This window comes from Lutjanus erythropterus, chromosome 8 (assembly GCF_056507025.1).
Source record: "Lutjanus erythropterus isolate fLutEry1 chromosome 8, fLutEry1.hap2, whole genome shotgun sequence".
In the NCBI taxonomy this organism is placed as follows: domain Eukaryota; kingdom Metazoa; phylum Chordata; class Actinopteri; order Lutjaniformes; family Lutjanidae; genus Lutjanus; species Lutjanus erythropterus.
In genome coordinates, this window is record NC_139324.1 from 2720692 (window position 1) to 2743062 (window position 22371).

A 22371-nucleotide genomic window follows, 5' to 3' on the forward strand; every position below is an offset into this window, starting at 1 on the left:
TCATCTTGAAGAATGATTGGGTATTCACCCAGGTGGGATCTTAGTTTAAACCAACTGCATGAGTTTTTTGTTTTTGTTTTTTTAACTTGGCATTGCTTTCTTTTGTATGCAGCCTATTTTTATTTTTATCATAAAAATAAAAGTATTTTTTTATGATGGAGTGTGGAGGATGACTCTCTCACAACCAGAGGAAAGAGGCACAATGGAGGTACAATTCATTTTTGAGGCCTTAAAGAATAAAGTATTGAAGCTTTATATTCTATTTATACATAAATTATAAATAAAATAATCTTCTCTGTTATTATATATAATATATTATATATAATTACATTAACACAGGAATTTAAGAAATTGTAAAATACTGTAATGCTAGTAATTAAATTAGATATTAGAAATAGTACATCAATGTGCGTACATGCCCATGAAGGCACACATGTATGTCAGGCCACCCCTGCATAAGTCAGTGCCCCACTTTGGCCACCCCAGTCAAAAGTCTGGAGACACATCACTTCTTACATCATATCACGCTGTCAGTCTGTCAATCCATGCACCATATCACGTAGTTCCTGATCTAAATTCAGGAATACAACAAATATATATGAACCATGTATTAATGCTAGAAATTATATTAAAAAATCTGAGAAAAATAACATAATCTGCAAAATAAATCTCATCATGCAATAATAAAAATATCAATACTACTACTACTGTTGCTGCTACTACTACTACTACTACTACTACTACTACTACTTATAATAATAACCATAACAATATAATCATCATTATTCTAAAATTAGGTTTACACATATGAGGAATCTGCCTTAGTGTTTTGGTGCATAACAATAAAGATAGTCCGTAGTAAACTGTACGATATGCAGTGTGGGAGTATTTGTGCAAGATAATAATCCAAGAAAGATGCTGTCCAAAGCACAGTATGTGTGTTGTACCACAAATGTACTTAAAGAAGACTATAAAAAAGTTCAAGTACTTATTATGAAGAATGATCCCCTTCATAGTGTGAGGACTAGATTATTATTTGTGTTGCATTTACTGTAAAGATTAATTTTTCTGACTTTTTTTTCTATTGATTCTTCTTAGTCCTATATTTTATATTTTTATGTGTATTGCATTTATTTTTCCTCTTTGTCCTTGACTAGGGTGTATTTATTCTAATTTGTAACTGTATTTTCTGTTTTTATGTCTGTGGGGCCTTTTGTAAACTTATTGTAGTTTTTAAAACGTGCTCTTGACTGTAAATAAAGGGTAGCACTTTAATATTGTAATGAACTTATTTGAGCAGGAACTGATTGTAACTACTTTATATATTGTTGAATACTGTGCAAAAAAAACAAAACAAAACGATGTAATACTGACATTTCTGTCCATAATTGTGAAATCATAAGACAAGAAAAAGAAAAAGTCAACACAGAGTTACATACCTGAACCTTGATTTTATAAAATAGTTGAAACAAGCTGATTTGCATTGAAAAATGTTGGAATATTCTCACTGCTCTGGCATATTTTCTTCTATGAATACTTATTTTATTAGACTGAAGTTACTTGATAAGAAGGATGTTTTTTTTTTCAAAGAATACATTATTTTTGCATCTGCAAAGTAACTGATAACTGTCAGATAAATGTGCAGAAACTTTTAATGACATAGAACTGAGATGCTTCAAAATGATTCTGTCAACTGTGAACAATACTCTTATAGCAGGACTACAGTATACTGCAGTTTTACAACTAAACACTTGCATTAACTGTTTTTAGCCACTAGATGGTGATAATGCAATATAACCAACAGAAACTAAACTTTCAGGTAGCCATTACTGCAATTATCCCATTATTCACGTAGCTGATTAACGTATTGATAAGAACTCTGACTTCAAAGTTTATCCTTGAAGAGTTTGACTCGTACATGAACCTGAACTTGTATGATCAGTAGTGGTAACAGTGAATGAAGCAGCAGTGGTGGTTATAATAGTAGAAAGGGTAGTTCTGGTATTAAAGTTAGTGCTATCAGTTGTAATTTTAATATTGGTATTTAACTTTTAAACAGGACTTCTGTTGTGACTCCATTTTGTACTTATTTAGGAGTAGACGGGGGATGTTTTCACCATGGGACAGTGGCAACAAGTCTTATTTCTCTAATCAGAAACATGCTAGAGTGATGGTACTCTTACTGCACACGCTCAGTTAGACCTTCTACTCACCAGGAGAACAGAAGACTCATTCAACATCTGCTTTTTGAAATTATATTTCCCTGTCCTTTAGTATGAATTAATCGATCCTTGTTGAATCCTTGTTTTGTTGACTTCTCAGTGACATGGTTAGCATTTGTCTAGGTGGATCTCACAGGTGCATGATGTTCTGTTATGGCTGATAGGGACAGGTAACAGTATTTTTCAACATAAACTAGTCATTGGCGCAGTTTTGTACAATAAATACATGTTTAATAAAGTTGCACTGCTAATAGTTCTATAATAATATTATCACCCATTCTTTAGAATGTTTTTTTCAGTTATTTGGTGAAACAATTCTTGAAGGATTTTTTTTTGCTTCAATTTTTCTACATGTCTAAATTTGCTTTGTGCCAGAAAACACCGTTGTCCCAGACAAGAATTCACAACTTCAAACAATTTAAAAATGTATTAAAAGCTTTCAACATCTAAAACTAATCATACTTACCAATCACATAGGCATAAAAATGTGCTATTAAAATCTTTGTTTTGAAATCTATTTTTTAGGGAAATGTAGACCCTTTAATGTTGTGTCCCAGATTTTCATCAGCTACATCAGCCTCATACAAAAACATGATTTCATCAGGCATAAAAAGAATTAGCTATACCCTAAAGACCCCGTCTCACTTCCTGATTTAAAAAAGGAGGGAATACAGCTCAAGCTAAACTAAACTTTCTATTTTTCAATAAATTTATTAAATAATATTGCTATAAGAAGTGTCTCAACCATGTGTCAACTCTGTAGCCCTTCTAAATCAAAGCTAAATAAGAATTATGGTTTAAAAATGTGAATTTTGATTAACATTAAGAGAACTCAGACACTTTAAAAAATAAAATGACTACTCACTATGACTGTGCTGCGAAATGAAAAATCAAACATTTTCTCAACTCTGTAAGACGTCTCACAGAGTTGACATCTACATCTAATTTAATCACCAGGAGGTTGGTCCGTTACAAGGTTTAAGAGTTTGATTTTTTAAAATATAATTTCTCAACATAATTGAAGAGTAAAATAAAAAAAAACACTCAAAATACAAGTTCTCTTCAAGAATGAGTACTATAAATGTAAAACAATGCATATATTCAGAATACTATGTTTACTGAGATAAATGGCAAAAGTTAAATTGTGAAACTGTGTATTTTTAACATGTTGCAACCATCCCCAGGGTTGGAGTCAGTTGCAATTTCTGACTTCTTCCATTGGATGAGATGTCATATGTAATCATTTTTAAATGGTATGGATAATTAGCAGACAGATGTAAGTTTAAAACAAATAAACATTTGTGTAGTCTCGTTCAAATAGTCTCTGAGAGAAATGCAACCATCCCCAGTATCCCCCACATTTGCATTTATGGGACTTTCCAGGTCTAATAAATGCATCCATTAAATATTAAACATTAATTCTGTATTTTTTTTTTTTTATAAAGCTCTCTTTTTACTTTGCTCTAGTGTTTAAATCACTGACTCACAATCTGTCCACACTGCAGTCTTCACACCTGCAGTACGGAGCTGCTCGCCAAAGGCCGCTGAACTTTGGAGGAAACTGGTGCATTTTCTCAGTCAGGACTTTTTTTGTTGTTGTTCTCTGTGTGGTTTTGTGGAGTGAAAATGACTATAAAAACAGAGGAATACAGACTGGAGAATTAACAGAGTGTTGTGTCAGCGGAGCTACGCTTCTGTCTGTTCCAGTACCTGTTTCCAGTATCTTCTACTTTTCTTTAGATGTTTTTGTCTTAAAGTGATCTCCAGTGCCAAGAGAAGGCTGGAATAGAAACACCATCATTCTTACACCACCATGTCCACGTAACTCAACAAAAAGACACATTTTTCATGAGTTGAAGTAAAATATCTAGGACATTTTCTGTACCTTATTTCTCTCAGATTTTTCTTCACAAATTTGTCAAAATATGTGTTCTTTTTTCCCAAGTTAACACAGGTGTGGCATATCAAAGGCCCCTCTAAAATATGCACTTTTATCCCACAGTACAGAGCCACAGATGTCACAAATTTTGAGGGAGTGTGCAAGTGGTATGCTCGCTGCTGCAGTGTCCCCCAGAGGATCTGTCAGTACATCCAGCTGGTCTCACAACCACAGACCACGTGACACCACGTGGTTGGCCACATCCAGTTTCCTCACCTGTGACATCATCTGAGACTACGCTGTAAAAAAAACATATGGGAATTTAGTGGAATCAATTAATCTTTTCTCATTAAATTAACATTAAGCTAAGTTTTATTAATTAAAGTTAATTAAAAGTTTCTAGAATTTATTTTCAGAACTTATAAATGAGTTTTTACCTAAGTTGAAGTTATTTGTCTTGAAATGATGAGTTGGGTGACTGTTTTTTTTATTTTTTTATTTGGCAACCATAGCTATCTTATGGAGACTCGAGAAGAGTATGGCAGCAATCACAATTTAGAGGAAAAGGCTCAGAGCATTGTACATTTGTAAAACTTTAAAACTTTTATTTGGTGTATAGGCTACATATTTTTGCAGTTGGTAAATGTAAGAATCACTTCACACTGTAAAGAAAAATAGCTGAAACAACTCAAATTTTCAAGGCAACATAATAATTTTTAAGTTGCTCTTCTTTTTTCAAATAAACTTTAAAAAGTTTAGCCAACCTATAATGTTTAGTTGAGATAATTAACTATTCTTCTTCAGATAAACTGGAATCTTTCAGTTGTAGAAAAAAATTCTTTCAAAATTTAGTCACAGTGAACCTTCATTGTCATTGTTGTGGGTGGCTGAAAATTAAATGGCTCTAATTGAAAATGCAAAAAAATTACCCATTACTCACTTTCACTTGAATGAATTTACTCTATATTGTTTTATTAAATATAATTTCTCAATTTTCAAAACTCAAAGATTTAAGTTTATAAGAAGAAGAAAAGTAAATTATCTCAACAAGAGATTAGTAACTGGTAAAACTTTTTCAAAACTGAAAAGTTTGAAAATTCAAAAATCTATTGCAGTACATCATCTCCATCAACAACTGCAAATCCCCCACTGCTCCCCTCCCCCAAGGTTCAGTTCTCAGCCCCCTCCTCTTCATTCTGTACCTGTTCCCTCTTGGTCACATTCCACTGCTTCGCTGATGATATCCAGCTCCTCATCTCCACCAAGACAGTCTCCACTGCCACCCACTCTACCCTGACTAACTGCATCACTGAAATAAAATCCTGGCTTCAAATCAGTTTCCTCAAGCTAAACTGTGACAAATCTCAAATAATCATCATTGGACCAAAAGCACTCACCAAATCCACCCATAACTTCACTCTCAACATCGACGGCTCCTTAGTACCAACCTCCCCTCACATCTGTAATCTTGGCGTCTTTTTCGATCAAACCCTCTCCTTTAACCAGCACATCAGACAACTCACCAAAACAGCTTTCTTTCACCTCGAGAACATCGCCCGTCCATCCCTCTCCTCCACAGCTGCAGAAACCCTCATCCACACCTTCATCACCTCCTGTCTGGACTCCTGCAACAGTCTCCTCTATGGCTCACCATCAAAACCTCTTGATCAGCTCCAGTACACCCAGAACTCTGCTGCCCGACTACTCACACACTCTCACACCAATGTCCACATCACCCCCGTCCTCCATAAACTTCACTGGCTCCCCATCCCCCAGAGAATTAATTACAAAATCCTCCTCATCACATACAAAGCCCTAAATAACCTGGCCCCACCCTACCTGTCTGAACTCCTTCATCAACACACTCACACCTGTGCACTCTGCTCTGCTGATGCTAACCTCCTGTCCCCACCCATCCAGACCAAGCACAAATCCTGGGGGGACAGGGCCTTCTCCATCGCTGCTCCCACCCTCTGGAACTCATTAGCCCAAAGCCATCTGAGACGCGCCCTCTCTCCCCATATTCAAAAAATCACTCAAGACTCACCTGTTCAACACTGCTTTCAACCATTGACAGTTTCTTCTCCACATCCCTTGCTTGTTTGTTTTTCTTTTTGTTGTTTGCTATATTGTTGTATGTTGTTTCTTCCTTTCTCTTTTCTTTTTTTTTGTCAAACATCTTTGAGTATTTTGAAAAGCGCTATATAAGTATAATGAATTATTAATATTATTATTATTACATTGCCTCTTTACTTTTTTCATAGATCTATAAGAATGATAAGTGAAAATTAAAATGTTAAAGAAATAACCATCATTCATTTCCATATAATATTTCAACAACTTTCAGAGAGCTTCTGGAGAAAGGCTACGGTGGCGCATGCTGCTCTGGAGCTGCAGGTTGCTGAGCCCCTTTCTTGCTGAAGGACACTGTCACTTTAAGAACAGTGCAGGTTCAGGTTCGTGCATGAGAGTGCTGGGTGCTTATTAACACACTGGAGATGCAGACGCAGCTGTAATGAAATGGGGAACAAGTAGATGTGCATTTAACAATATATATGTAGTCCTGATGAGAACAGTGTTGGATTATGGATATATTGCCTATTGTTTTGCAGCCAAAAGCTCAATAAAGAAGTTGGAGGTGATGCTTCTCTCCTGTGTTTGCTCTACAGGTGGAGGTGGGTGAAATGCCACTGCATATCAGATGCAAGCAGTTAATGATGAGGGGATTCTGAAGATCGACAACAAACAGTAAAGGTACTTCTACAATGATGAGAGAGAGACAGCCAAACGGAAGAGTGGACCAGTGAGAAAGTAGCCGGAAACATGACACTGAGTGAAATAAGATATATCCCTACACTGACTACCAGTGTCTACAGACAGTCAAGTTTTATATTATGGAAAACAATGAAGATCCATTAGGGTTTTGGAAGAACTGCAGTATTGATTGAAGACAGGTTCCAAACTATATCAAACATTTGCTTCAGTACATACTGATGGATGCAAGGATCCTCATACAGGGAGCACTGGGTTTGCTTGAAGGCAATAATGCAATGGGACAACGGAAACACAGGACAACACCTTTATTTAAAACTGCAAGAAGTGGGCACACTGAGGAGTTGGTCAAAAGAATCTTTTTTTAAAACTCTAGTTCACACTCAAACCTTAACATTGGTTGCTGTATGTGGGTTCCAGCACATGCAGGTCTGCATGATAATGAGGAAGTGGATAAATCTGCAAAACAAGCTTCATAAAAAAACAAACAAACAAACAAACAAAACACCATAAATGTACACATCCCATGAAGCAAAGCGGAAATCAAGGCAATAATTTTTAATAAACCAATTAAAGAATGGCAAGGGAGGTTGAAAAACGAAGCGAGGGGGAGGTTTTATATCATTTAATCAGTAATGTAAATTCAACAGTGAGGAATATAAGAAGGATGAGAAAAGAAGTCATTTGGAACAGGATAAAATTAGGTCATTACAATTTAAACAGTATGCTCTTCACAATAGGAAAACACACAATCATAGAATGCTCCAAGACAGACAGCACATGAAGGAGGAACTTAGACAGACTGGAGAGCAGGATATTAATATTAAAACTTTGATCAATTTGCAGAGTGGGCTGAGCAGTGGAGTGAGTTTATCAGACGGACTGGATTAATCACCAGAATTTAATCTCTGATTTACACTCGGGAGCAGAAGATGGTGGTAATGCACCTACTACCATGGTTGCCAACTACTGTTAAAGGGAGAGTTCACAAAGAAATGAAAATTCAGTCATTATCTACTCAAAGTCATGCTGATTGAAGGTCTGGTTTAGGTTTTTAGTCCACAAAACACTGCTGGGGTTTCACATGAAAACAGCGTTGCAGAATCTCCCAAACAATGGAAGTGAATGGTGACCAGTTTTCAAACATTAAAAAAAAAAAAAAAAAAGCCAACAGAATAAAAACTTAAATGCCTCCGTTCTGTTTGTCTGGTATAATCCAAGTCCCCTATAAGCTTTTAGCCTAAACCTTCACTGTAGAGCCACGTTCACATGCACATGCACACTGTCTGAACTGGGAGTATTTGGTGTGAACAGCATGTCAGGGCTTTAGGAACAGGGCTTTATCACAGGTAACTGGATTTGTTTAGTATCTTGAAGACATTTCACCTCTCATTCAAGTGACTTCTTCAGTTCTGTTCTGCTAAAGTTTCATACTTATGATACAATTAAAAAGTTGAGATAAATTCAAAATACGCTCTGTCTAGCAGCTTTATTGGACATGTCCAGACATGTTTGAGCCACCAGAGCCAGAGGATGGTGACAAGATGTTTTTTTTTTTCTTCAGTGTCGGATTCTTGGAACTGAAGTGAACTGAAGTGAACTGCTGGGCTGATGTGGACTGAGAGAGTCACTGAAGGTACGTTTGTAACTGAGTGTAAAGCTTATATAGTGTTGAGGGACCATGGTTCTGGCACATCACCAAGCCGAGTTTCAGGTCCACCAAAGAATCCTTAACACAGAAATCATGAGCAACTGTTTAACAGTCTAACTCCACAATTCAGTACTACATAGTTCTCTGTGTTTTCATGTTGCCATCAACTATGTTCTAACATGTATAATGTGTTTAGAAGAAAAATTCCCTTTAAAGTTATTTTTAAAAAAAGGGAGCAAAAGAAGTGTTGCATTTATATTTTTATGGACTGCACATATACTCTTCTGGATGAACCCAGTCCTTCCAAAAGACATTTCTTAATTTGTTGTTTTGATGGTGAGCTATAGAATTTCCCATGGGTAATTCAACTGTGAGATTGATCTTGAGATCTGGTGACTGTGATTCACATCATTTTCTCATCAAACCACTCGGTGACCCCTCTGTCCCCCGTCCACGTCCAGCAACCGCATTCATTATCATATTTGATGAGTTGGGAGTCAGAACATTCTCTATTCATTTATGTAAGTTTTTCTTTTAATTTATGACCAGTCTGGTCATGTATTCCTTAAGGTAAGAATGTATTATGCACACATATCATTGGCATTATAACCAGGTAGGTGACCCTTAACCCCTGATGTCTTCAGGAGCATTAATCACATTTCTATGGTCTGACTTGCCCTTCAGGAAAAAAGTCAGAAAAATGATTTTCCTGCTGGTTATTTAGGGGTCTTGCAGTTTGGGAAGAAATGTGGCCAAGTCTGTGGTGATCTTTGTGTCAGCTTGTGAACAACATTGTAGGAATGATCAGTTCAAGGTGTGACAAATTAATAGCGACATACTCCTAAGCTTTGCGTTTGGCTTTGTTTGTCACCCCACTAGTTAGTCCACAGAATAATACATGTTGTGTGGCTTCAGTCTCTACCATTGCTGTGATCTCGTCCTCCAAACAGTTCATTTTTCTCGTTTGTTCCGTGACTATTCACTGTGAGAAAGAAGGGCAGGAAAGAAGGAAGGGTGTAATTTCCAGGCAACTGTCTTCACTAAATGTTTGAGTTTTAAGTCAAACTCAAGTGAAATGAGCTCAAAAAAGTTTTGCCGACCTATAAGCTTTTATTAATTTAATAACTGACTTTCTTCTTTACTAAATTCTCCTACTAACTTGAATCTTTGAGTTTTAGAGATCCAAAGAATTCAGCATTTCAAAAATTGTTCACCCTATGTACCATTATTTGGGTGCTTGAAAGTTGCAAATGAGAGTATTGAAAATATGACGTTATTAACCATTATTCACTTTCACTTCAATGAGTTTACTTAACATATTTTGAAATACAAAAGGTTTTGTTTCACATTAAATAATAGTAATAAGTGGCAAACACTTAAAACTTAAACTTTTATGTTTAAACTTTACTGAACATGAAATGATTGTTTTTTATACGAAAAATGAATTAGTTCTGTCCTGTAAAAGGAGCCGAGAAAACTCAGAATTTCAAGGCAGTTGCCTTCACTAGATTTTCAAGTTTTCAATCAAACTCAAACTCTCAAAACTTTGAGAAAGTTCAGAACCAAAGTTTTGACAATCTATAATATTTTGGTGAGATAATTTGCTCTTCCTCTTTAGATAAGATTGAATCTTGTGAGTTTCAGAAACTACCCAAAAAATGTATTTTAAAAATTGTTCACAGTGAACTATGAACCTGATTTGTCTTATTTGGATGCTTGAAAATAAAATGATTTTTTTTCTCAACAAAACATTATTAGTTGGTAAAACTTAAGCTGCCTTGAAATTTTATTTTTCCTCAATTTCTTTGTTTCTCCAGTGTGTTAACTTGCTGCAATGGGTCAATAAAAACTTGGTGCATTTATTGAAAATATTTTAATTTAACTGTAATCAAAGATAACATATAACACTAAATTCTAGCTCTGATAACTTCCAACTATTAAGTTTATCAGCTCCAAAACATTTGTGGCAACTGATTTTTAGTGTTTTTTATTTTATTTTTATTTTTTAAGTATTGCTAACTTATTTGGGTTAACAGTGTAGTAAATTATGTCAACAAAAGATTATGGTTTTGGAAAAACATTTTTCAGCTTATTTCAAAGCATAAGAGTTGGGTTTGATACAAAACTGAAATTTAGTGAAGACATCTGCCTTGAGATGAAATGAGTTTTCTCAACTTTATTTTTTTTAAACAGTGTATCTGATGAAACCCTCATTTGTGCTTCATAATATAAGGGAAAATTGCTGAGAATAAGTTAAGATTTATAAATTACAGGTGCTTAAGTTACTTTTTTTTCTTAGAACTTGCTTGTGCAAGGTTTATTATATATTTTATGAATCAAACATAAGAGCACACTGTCGGAAACAATCTTAAGACTAAGTACAAAACTAAGATCATTTATATAAATGAAGCCCCTGCTCTGTTTGGCCATGTATGTAGTGACTGTAGTGCACCCTGCTGACATAATCAGATGAAATTGTATAACAAATTAGTATTATGTTTGATCGAAAAGTATAGTTTGAAGTTGAAGTGTCTAATTTCTTGTCTCTTGTCTCTGCTCACCAATAGATTACCCATTTTTTCCTAGCCTGGGAATCACGCCCTGTTTCACTTTATATCCTTCAAGTTGCACCCGCAGGTTGGCTTGCTCCGTGATGTCCGCCTGCAGCGCTTCCTGTCCTCTCCCCAAAACATGAGTGAATCCTTCCTTGGCCAGCTTCTTCACCATCATAGCTCTTCTTTGACAGGGGCCTCAGAGAGGCAGTGAGCTGACACATTTGTCCTCCCAGCTTTATTCCCCTCTGACAAAGTATAAATTGCAGTCTAAACACACAAGCAGGAGGATGGATGACAGCCTCAGTCTCCAGGATCAATTTGCCACAAATTAGATACAGTAATGGTTCATTTCTCCACATAAATAGCTGCATCTACAGGGACTATTTTGGAAATCTGCTCTCTTTCACTCTGGAAATCTGCGCCGGCTCTCTGCTCCATCCCTGGCTGCTTTCTTCTATTAATCTTATCAGAGCACAGATAGACTTTCTCTTTGTTTTTTTGCACACACCGCTGCCTGGTTTATTAGTTTCTGTTAATAAAGCAAAGAGAGTATTCTGTTCCACAGTGTGGAAATGTTTGTCATTTTTTACTCAGTCTTGACATCTTTTCCATTTATGTAAATTTCTGGTCAGTGGCAACCAAGAAAAATAAACTGTCCATTACCTGTGAAATAAACAGTTTTCTCTTTCTTAAAAGGGATGAATGCTAATAAACACTGACATGAAAATTATTTGAATTAATGAGGACTAATAAAAGCATTAAAGGGATAGTTTGGATTTTTCGGTCCATCCCCACCAGTATAAATGTGCGAGTTGGTCGAAAGTGCAAGCAGCTTATTCTGACTGATATGTCAGTTTACTGTCAGGCGGTGCCCCCATTCCATCCTCCGCATGGCTGCAGGTCCCACCAGCAGCGTTTCAGAAGCATGTCAGCAGTGGAGCGTTTTGCCCACCTGATTATGTTTACTTGCTCAGATTTTGTTGATTAGGTCCTCTTTCCTTGCTTTTTGTGCTTCTACCATGCATAATCAGGCTACACAGTTAAATAGTTTCTTTTCTGTCTGTCTTTATGATTGTGAGTCTGCACAGGGTCTTTTATTTTGAAAATTAACTTAATTCTCTGTGCCTTTTCTGTGTTTGACTTCCTGCCCATTGGATCTGATCTGTGCTAACTGACGCAGCATCCATCAAAAGTAGACTTGACGCATATTTGAAGCAGGGCAGAGCGAAGAGTCGCTTCTGGGATGGCGGTGGAATCACAAGTGTTGCATAGAGCTGTGATTAGTTCCAGCTGACAGCAACAAGCACCTTATTTACTTGTGGCTTCTACAGGAACATATACCATCGTTTCACAGTCTCAGAGCTCGTGGTTACTCTATCTTGAATGGCTGTGACACTAAGGTTAATAATCTACACCTTGTATTTAGAATATAAATCAGATTTTCCCTTCTGGAACCTCACTGCTTCTCCAAATCGAGGAACTATCAATCAGCATCTACTGTAGGTAATTCACTGACATCAACAAGTACCTCACACAACCTTACTTCAAATAGTCCAATCCCTTTAATATATTATCTGTAGGTGTCTTCAAACGTATATAAAAACACTTGATAGAGTAGACCTCCGCCTTATCATGTCTGATGGTATCTCTCAATGGGAAATCAATACTTTCTTCCTTGAACATAGATATGAAGTCAACATTTCTTGCCAGTTGAGACATAAATCATCTAAGTCTGTGGGTCAAAGCTTAATAGGTAGTTGAAAAGACAGATACTGGATGAAATATAATATATGGTGGAGATAAAAGTATCAGTGTCACTTTTCAAAATCCCACACAGGTTAAGTGTAATTCAGTGCTATAAAATCCATTAAAGCAATAAAAGATTCTTCTGATGTCTTGTACTACAAAACTCCTTTAAAGTCTTTGATTTATAAAGTCTTTAAAGTCCCTTTAAAGTAAATTATGAATTTATCTCATTTTTTTAATTAGACCATAAGTATGTAACTCAGAGGATCTGTACTATATATATATATTGTAATAAATGATAAACTGGCCACAATAAGTCAAGGGAAAGTGTTAAAGGCACGGTGGTGTAGTGGTTAGCACTGCGGCCTCAGCGCAAGAAGGTCCTGTGTTCGAATCCCACAGGGGCAGGGCCTTTCTGTGTGGAGGCTACACAGGGTGGGTTCTCTCCGGGTTCTCTGGCTTCCTCCCACAGTCCAAAGACATGCATGCTAGGTTAATTGGTGACTCTAAATTGCCCGTAGGTGTGAGTGTGAGTGTGAGTGGTTGTCTGTCTGTGTCAGCCCTGTGATGAACTGGCGACTTGTCCTGGGTGTACCCTGCCTCTCACCCAATGTCAGCTGGATGGATGGATGGTGTAACTGTCTGTTTATGAGTCATAAGAAATCATTAAAAATCTCGTACAAGGCGCAGATGTCACTGTTAAATTGAGCAAAATGTTAATGGAGTTTGGCAGGCAGTGAGACAGGCAGCCACTTAACTCATCGCCCAGTGTGTTATTTCATAGAAGTGGGCTTTTGTTTTCAGGATAAGTGGCTTAACTTTACATTGACAGACAATTGAGAATTATGAACACCTGATCAACTTACAGTGGAGGGCTTGTCGTTGTTTGTTATTGTCAGTTTATGAGGTTGCACACATCCTGCACTCCTGCGGAGCTCCTGTAGCGCTGCCTGTCTCTGCTGTGTATGTTTAGGGAGGAGGGAGTGGGGACAAACAACTAACTTAAACCATAGATTGTATGTTAAATAGGATCACAACCTATTTAATATACAGTCTATGACTCCAAATCGCTCTTTGGACTGCAATACTCATTTTTGCATGAGCAATGGATTACTCTTTTAAACTATTTTAAATTATTATGACAAATTTTCTGCTAATTGGTGTAAAACCATTTTGGCAGAGAGGACAGGCTGCCAGGTGACGTCCTCAGCTGGTGGAACACATTAAATGTACGGCTTTGCAGCTGTGATCTCTTTCAAAATACCAGAGATGAACCAGAGGCAACAAACTGACGTGAGGGTGCAAGACAATAAACATGACAAAGTGATAGACAATGTCACACAGTGAATAAGCCCTTGCCCGGAGAGACAGGTGCATGACTGGCCATTAATAAAGATCTGCAAGCCTTGCTGAGGTATACTGACATGCCGTGGAATATTATTGGGAGATAATAAAGACTTCAGGAAAAGTTTAGAAAGTTGTGAAGAAAGCCAGTCATTGTGTTCCTCTGTATAGGGAGATATTGCAGGACATTGCATCAGGACTCTGTAAAACTACACTGATGATTTTATTTGAAAGTAAAAAGTAAGAAATCTGGTGCAAAAGCTTAGGATAAAACTTTGTACAACTTTTGGAAGTCTTGTGGCTTTAAATGCAAAACGTATCCATGGAAATTCTTGCGGATTGAGAAAAGGGATATTGGAAAGCATACTGAGTACTGGCACCTGTTGCCTTTAGGCTTTGCAAGCAAAGAGGTGTTTTGTTCTCTTGTAATCCCAAGCCTTTTCAGAAATCATGATAAATACACACTTTTCCTCAATAGGTCAACAACAACTGGATAGACTGCAATAGTGCAAAGTTTTTTTTTGCAATTACCAGGTTGAATTCTATTATTTCTAATGTAGCACAAAGTTTTGAATTATCTAGTGAAATATCTCTATGTCTGCTTGCAGATGTTAGCATGCTAACAGGCTAAACTAAGATGGGAATGATGGTAAACAAACATTATTTCGTGAGCATGTTAGCATGCTCATTGTGTAGATGTAGAGATGGAAAACATTTATGACTTGCTAGCGCACATGTCACTGGACAAGGGTCAAGTGGATTGGGCCTGTTGTTCATACACCACACACTTAGCTGCTCTGCTTAGGTCCATACTTTAACCTGAGTATTAATAATATTGATGTTATAGAGGTCTCAGAAACTCACATATCAAATATGATGCAAATGGCTTTATAGGATGATCTGTTTATTTAGTCTGAAGCTGATGACTATGATAACTGATCTGAGGATGAGTACAGCCTCACAGAACCAGCTAGCTCAGGTCAATTTAGTATCATATAATTGATCATTAAAGAGAAGCCATTTGTCCAGCTGAGCTGATGGTCTGTCAAAGTCATCCACTGCCCACTGTCAGTGATGACATATTGCCTTGTGATGATGTCCTACACACGTCTGTTTGCTCCCCTGAGCTCAGATAGTGGATGAGCATGGAGGAAAGTTTTCCTGACACTGCAATTACGCTGCCAACGAGCTGGTGTTACCTGATGTGAAAAACTGAGCTCCTCCAGCAGTAACCATCACGGTTCCTGTTCTGTAACACCAGACGTGACGCGACTTAATAAAATCGTGGCAGACGGACGTGAGGCCAGTCAGCTTCAGGGTGGAAAGGTGGGGCAGGGAGGGATGCCTCGTCCATCTCTTACTCAATCTGAGGGTTGATTTATAATTTATTGTCCTACTTCAAATTGGATTGAAGCATTTTGCTGAAAGAAACTCTACATGATGGGTGCGTTGCAGAAAGTCAGGTTAATTGAGTGTATGTTGAATAAGGGGAATTTAAACAGCACAGCACAAAATGATTGGATATCTCCATCCTGCAGAACATCGAGAATTCAGCACACAAATTTCATTACAGATACTCAGCATCCCTCCTTACATTAGCTAATACTTTGACTGCAATCTCTAAAAGTGGGCAAATTTGCACTAGGCTTCAGTGGAGCTTGATATATAAAGATTTACCCACCCTGAGACACTGAATCTATCCCCAAAAGACTTTTGCTGATTAAAATGCTTGTTGATTGTTTGTTAAACAACTTTATTTTTTATCCCAGACGAGGTGAATGCTAAATCTTTTACGTGTTGTATTTGTTCTCTGAAATGAACTGGATTTGGAGATTAGCAGAGAAGATGAGGACGGGCAGAACAGGACATTAATTGATGTTGTTTATTACCTTATTATATTGTCGATGCCGCTGCTCCACCAGTCCATTTACATCTGTGCTAATGCTGACCCCCTGTTCAGCAACCGTAATAACAGGGTTTGGAGCTGATGTGCTTTCTGAATGATTGATAGAGTTGGTGTGGAGAGCATCAGCTACAGTGCGATGCTCCAGACGGGCACGATGCAGCAGCAAACTATCAGGGCTGACTTCCCAAGAGCAGCATGCAGAATCTCATCCAATTACATTATCAAGGACAGCTGCCTCATTTCCATAAAGTCTTTTGCAGGAGAGGTCAGGGCCTGTTTTCCCCCCACATCTTTTATTTAATCTGTAACTGACCAAGACCTGATTTTGTTTTCAAAAAGTATTACCTTTGCAAAAAAGCATGTTCTCACTTCTGACCATTTGTATGCCTGTCTGTCTGTTTCTGACTAATAGAAGAAGTAAAAAATAATATATTTGCATGAAATGTTCTGTTCAAATCAAAGTAAATCTACTCTCTGAAAGTACACTGCAGTCAGTTCACTATGCTCTAACAGTCCAGTCTGTAAGATTCAGGGAGAATATTTGGAAGAATAAGGCAGAAATGGAATATAATTTTCAAAGGTACATTTTGTATGTTGTATGTTTATAATCATCTGAAAAGAAGTGTTGCTGTCACCTTAGGATGAGCCTTTTATATCTACAGAGGGCGCAGGTCCTCTTCATGAATATACTATCAAGAATTGGATACGAGATGCAGAGATGCCACCCAAGTAAAAAAAACAAACATCCAATGAGATGAGATGGCACCCAAATGTGATTACCCATTCTGCCCAATGAGAACCACTCACCTGTCACATATGTTTTCAAAATCAAAGGTTTATTTTTGCAGTATGCGGTCCATTGAATATGCATAGTAGTGTTTTTTCTGACGGTCCTGCCCATGAGTTCCCCTTAGACTTTACATTGTGATGACATCACAGAAATTGCTTTTCTTGGCTTAAGGAAAGTTTTACAAATGTAAAACCTCTACAGATCAAAAATTCAAAATAGAAAGAGATCTTGTCTGAGGTTCATTTCTAACTAGATGACTGCACTCAGTAAAGTGCAGATCCCCACCAAGCAACAGATGGTGAAGCACCTACTGCAATGCCACCACAACTACCAGATGCATCCAGCTGAGATTTGCAAAGCTCTGTCACCAGTAACATGACCCTGACATACATTGTCTCTAGCTGAAACAAGATTTCAAACTGAACCAGTTGCTGATCACTTGCGGCCCCTAGTGGCCAGTTAAGAAGAGTGAGAAGTCAGCTGTCAGTGGTCATATAAAACCACCTGATGGCAGCCCCTCTCACTGTATGCTGTAAGCACATATGCTGTGATGGCCCACCTGGGATGTTTTTATCAGCAAAGTCGGAGAGATGTCAGCTTTGGCAGTGTTTTGATAAAGAAAATGTAAATAACGTTGAATGTAGAGAGTGACAGAATAAACTGGCATATAATCACTTCACTGGAGCAACATGTGACCACATTAAGCACAGACACGGATGTTAACCTGCAAGCAGAGAAGCTGCTGCTGCCAGCAATGCTAACGTTAGCCATACTGTGAAGCAGGCTGGCAGCTAACAGCAACTAGCTCCAGGTCGTTTACCCAGAGACACTTTGATCCTTTTCTGTCTGAAAAGGTGAAGCATTTGATGAGTTGTCATGTTTTGTAGGTTAATGTATAATGTGTATTCCACAGCACAAATTGGCACACATTTCAACGTCATTTAAAATACAATTTGGTGATTGTATACTATGATTAATAGCTTCAAATGGCTCTTAATACACATGGTATTTTTTCGGACAGTGTATAATATGATCAATTAATAATTTGTGCTCAATTTTAACTGCTTTCTGAGTGTTTTCTTACTGTTAGACCAGTCCACTAGTCTAAATTAAATTTTGTGTTGACTCAACAGGGAAATTAGATGCCAGGAACATCCCAAGTTCTCACCACACGTGTGATTCCAGTGACTATTTCCCAGTGAAAAACATACTGTTCTTGAGTTATGGCCAAATGTATGTTTACTGACGTCATGGTGACCCTGACCACTGACGTCTGACTACCAAAATCTGATTAGTTCATCTTTGAGTACAAGTGGCCCTTTGTGTCATGTTTCAATAAAAATCCCTCCAATTGTTCTTGAGATATTGTGCTCACAAGAATGGGATGGCCTAAAAACGGAATGCCTGAGGCCATGGCTGGTGACATTGTGTAGGGCCATAAAAAAGGTTTTTCAAGGTTTTTCAAAAATAATGACTCACAGATGTCCTTCAGCATACAGTCATGAATGCGCAAAAAATATGCTCATCTGTCCAGTGGTATTTGAGATTAACTGAGGACAAGCTGCAGATCCATTGATCATGCACACACATGCACACACACACACACACACACACACACACGCACACACATGCACACACACGCGCACACACACACGCACACACACACACATACGCATGCGCAATGGCATTGTAAGAGCTTTGTGTAATACTTGTTTTAGTTTGATGGCTTTTAGTATTTGAGTTATCTGGTAATGGCTTAATCTTCCGGCTTAACCATTAGGGGCTGGGTATGTAAGAGCCACAATATCAGAATAGTTAAAGTTAATTTCAAAATAATGCAAATTCATAGTTTGTCATTTCTATTCATTTTATAAGATATTGGCAGTGTAGAAGATGTTATAATCCCTATTCTTGTATATTGACAGAAAACTGCATATACTCTCTTTAATTTATCGAGTGGTGTGCCGTGCAGTAGAGTGGAGCAGAGCAGAGAGCTGTGTCAGGTAAGACAAAATGTAATTTTGAACTTTTTCTTCAGTAAAGGTTTTTTAAGCTACATTACATGTCCTGTCATTTGCATCAGACTGAAGTTACTGTGCGTATAACTCCTCAGTGGCTTTTTGACATCCAAAAGGAATGCTTACTATAATTGTTGCGCAAATGACAATAAAGAAATCGAAATTTGAACATAACAACCTGCACAATCTGCTAAATGGTCAGCTGAGTATACATCAACACTAAGCAATGTGTTGGATATTTGTAGCATTGGAAGAAATGCCTGCTTGTAATGTGAAAGGTTTGCTGGTCCCACTGAGAATTACCAGTCGAGGTTGATGCTCAATTTGAGGCTTTCAGCTCATTTTGTGCCTTTCTGCTCTGTGTGGTTGAATCCCACTGCCTCTCACCAACTCTGCTATAAATCCATGGCCAGCCTCCCAACACAAACCTCAGAAAAGCCCTGTATACCACCTGAGTGCCCACTTCAAGTTACCAAATGACAAAGAGCAGAAAAGTGGCTGGTGAAAACTAAAAATCCAGAACAGACCCTGAATTTTCCCCTCTGGAGCTGCTGTACCAAAATTCGGACTAAACTTCAGACAATTTCACACACTTTCACACTGACAATGTGACAAAATGCCTGGATCTCTCTTTTGCCACCACAATAGCTCCAGAGTTAATTTAACTGGCTCCCCTAAAAGACTATTTCATGTTGTTTGGTCACATGGTCTGTCACATGTACTGCCCAGTCATGTGGTCAAGTGCTACTGAAAAACACCCAAACACTAGATGAGTGCACTCAGAAGAGTGCAGATCTCTGCCAGACACCAGATGGTAAAGTATATACGATGATGTCAACACAACTGCCAGATGCAACCAGTGGAGATTTGCAAAGTTTTTAACGAAGCATTTTTCATTGTCTCAGTTAGAATACCATTACGCTAATTAACTATTATTTTTGTGCATCCTAAAGAAAACCGTTCGGGGTTCACCTCATATCACCAAGTATGAACTTAATATTAAAACAATCACCATAACCATAAGTCTAAACGTGGTTTGTGATCATGAGTTCTCTGATTACTGATTGTATTATAACTCTGTAATGTGCTAGAGACTCCCTTTAAAGATCCTGAAAGCTCACAGCTGTGCCGTTTCAAAGGGGTGTCGACTTGCAATCATGTCCCTTTCAGAAGCTTTGTAATCCAACTCTGAACTTCAGTGTCATTATGGAGTCTTTGTACAATGAATCCATATAGATAATGAACATTGTTTGAAATTATTTTCCATGCCGAAAATAGTCCTTGTTGTCCTTAGCTCCGCTGTTTGCTCTGCCATATCTTACCCATACTGCTTTGCATGTCTGTCAACTAATCAGAGTGGCCATAGTCATCATGTGACATGTGCGGAACAGGCAGCTCCAGTGGGCTCATTTATAAAGGTTATAAGGAGTACGCATTCCTACGCATACTTTCGACCATCTGTAGACCTCCCGCAAAGTTTTTCAGGCACAGAAAACCAGCATTCATTTTGTACTGATGTCGTTTTCAGATTTCCAGTTGAGCAGATATACAGTGTTTTTTTTTTTGTTTTTTTTAATGGCTTTCAGTTTGCTTTATCTCCGTTTAAATGCGTGGAGTCGATTGTTTCTATAAGGACGCGGCCGCTGCTGGAGGGTAAAGACGCACAGCCAAGGTGCAGTGGAGGTGCAGGACGCACAGCTGCAGCACCTTTGACCTGCTGCAACTCAACAAATAAAAGAAACAGAAACTGTTTATATGAAAAAAGCCCTGATTATTTTTGTACATAAACGTTTTGGTGTATTTGGTTTACTCTCAACTCAAACAAGAGAATACACATTATCCATTACGCAGGCTACTGAATCATCCTGTGCATCTGGCTCACTCTGCGTCCCCCTCTGTCTTCAACACTCCTCTGCTCTGGTAGGATTCTCTGACAGTAAGTTTCTCATGAAAAGAACGAGGTGTCTTTCCGCTATCCGTGGTACAAATACACACACTGGCACGGCCTCTGGCTCTGCACTGTCTGGTTTATACTTTTCTGTCGAACTACTTATTTTTTAATTGGTCTCAGCGAGTGTTGTATGTGTGAGGCAGCAGTATTCTCAGCATCTGCCACACACTGCCACTCTGATGCCTGTCCACAGTGTGTCCACCATATAACATATTTTCCTTGTCTCAACCTCCATAACACAAATGTTGTTTTCATTGTGTGACAATCCTTTTATAGCCTTTCCTGCAGCATTCGCCATGATTGTCCTCCTGCATTCAGTGTGAATGAATATTAATTTGGGGCGTTTCATTGACCATTTATAGGCAATTATGGGTGTTACATGACATCTGTAAAAGGTGCGCCACATTTTCCGTTGATTGTGATTTATAAAGGAAAACCAGCGTAGGACGTGTCTATGCCTTGTTTTATAAATCTGAATATTTTTGTGTGTAAGCACTTTCTGTGTTTCATCTGTATTCCATCCTTTAAGATGAATCCTACGTACAGTTTTATAAATGAGGCCCCAGGTCTCCAAACGTTGTGTGCAATGGAATAACATGCATTTGGATAGCATGGATAGGCGTGTGCTCAGGACGTGTGGAATATTTCATGGATACACAATTGTTTTGTTTATGTGGACTGGAAGTGATGTGAGAAAGTCAGCTTTGTTGACCTACTTCAAGAGAGCATCTGCGTCATTTTGCCCAGAACAGAGGAAGAGCACACAATCAAAAATGGCATCTTCATCATGGCAAATTTCTACAGAAAATAACCCTCCCCCCTTATGCTTGAAAGTGATGGTGATGATGAGGAGTGAGGAGAAAACAACATTCGCCTAGATGATGAGTTGGCTAACCAAGAGGGACTTGATCCAGTGTATGTGAAATGAAATGAATGAAGTGAATATGAAGAAATGAAAATATGTACATGTCTAGTTCTCCACTTATTTGTATATTTGGTGCTTATTTGTGCAAATATCCAAAAGGAGGAAAATGAACACACATACACATACCAGCACAAAGGTTTTTTTTTCACATTTGGGGGATGGGGAGCTATTGTTCTCAGATAAGTGTGTGAACACAGGATGATTTGCTATTGCTCTGTAAGCTTTGCTCAGCATACAGAGTGTGCAGAGTAGGTATGCACGTTTCAGTGAGATGAGATGAGAATACAAAAACATTCACTTGTTTGATATATAAATATGTTGTCATATTTTTAAATTTCTTTTATGTGCTTTATAGTGGTGAAGCAGCCGGCACCTCTGCTGCAGGACATTAAGCTGGTCCCATGAACCACAGGGCCTTCATGAAGGAGCTGACAGCCCAGCTGTGCGCTGTTACAGCTGTGGTCCCTTCTGCCACGGCACGCAGTGACCACGTACCCATCTCTGCTCAGACTGACATGAGCAGGGGAGCCTCAGATGGACACAAGACCTCTGTACGCTGCAAGCACACGAGGCAGGCCAGTCAGTCTGCCCCCTGGAAGTGTAAGGAGTGTG

General features: G+C 38.1%; 1 protein-coding gene across 1 annotated transcript; it reads left to right on the plus strand.

Moving 5' to 3' along the window:
- Positions 1-202: 202 nt before the first annotated feature.
- LOC146322302 (uncharacterized) lies at positions 203-22164 on the plus strand. The gene is made up of 3 exons (XM_084725196.1): positions 203-208; positions 5269-6094; positions 22115-22164. The coding sequence occupies exons 1-3, from the start codon at positions 203-205 to the stop codon at positions 22162-22164; spliced, it is 882 nt and encodes a 293-aa protein (XP_084581322.1).
- Positions 22165-22371: the final 207 nt, after the last annotated feature.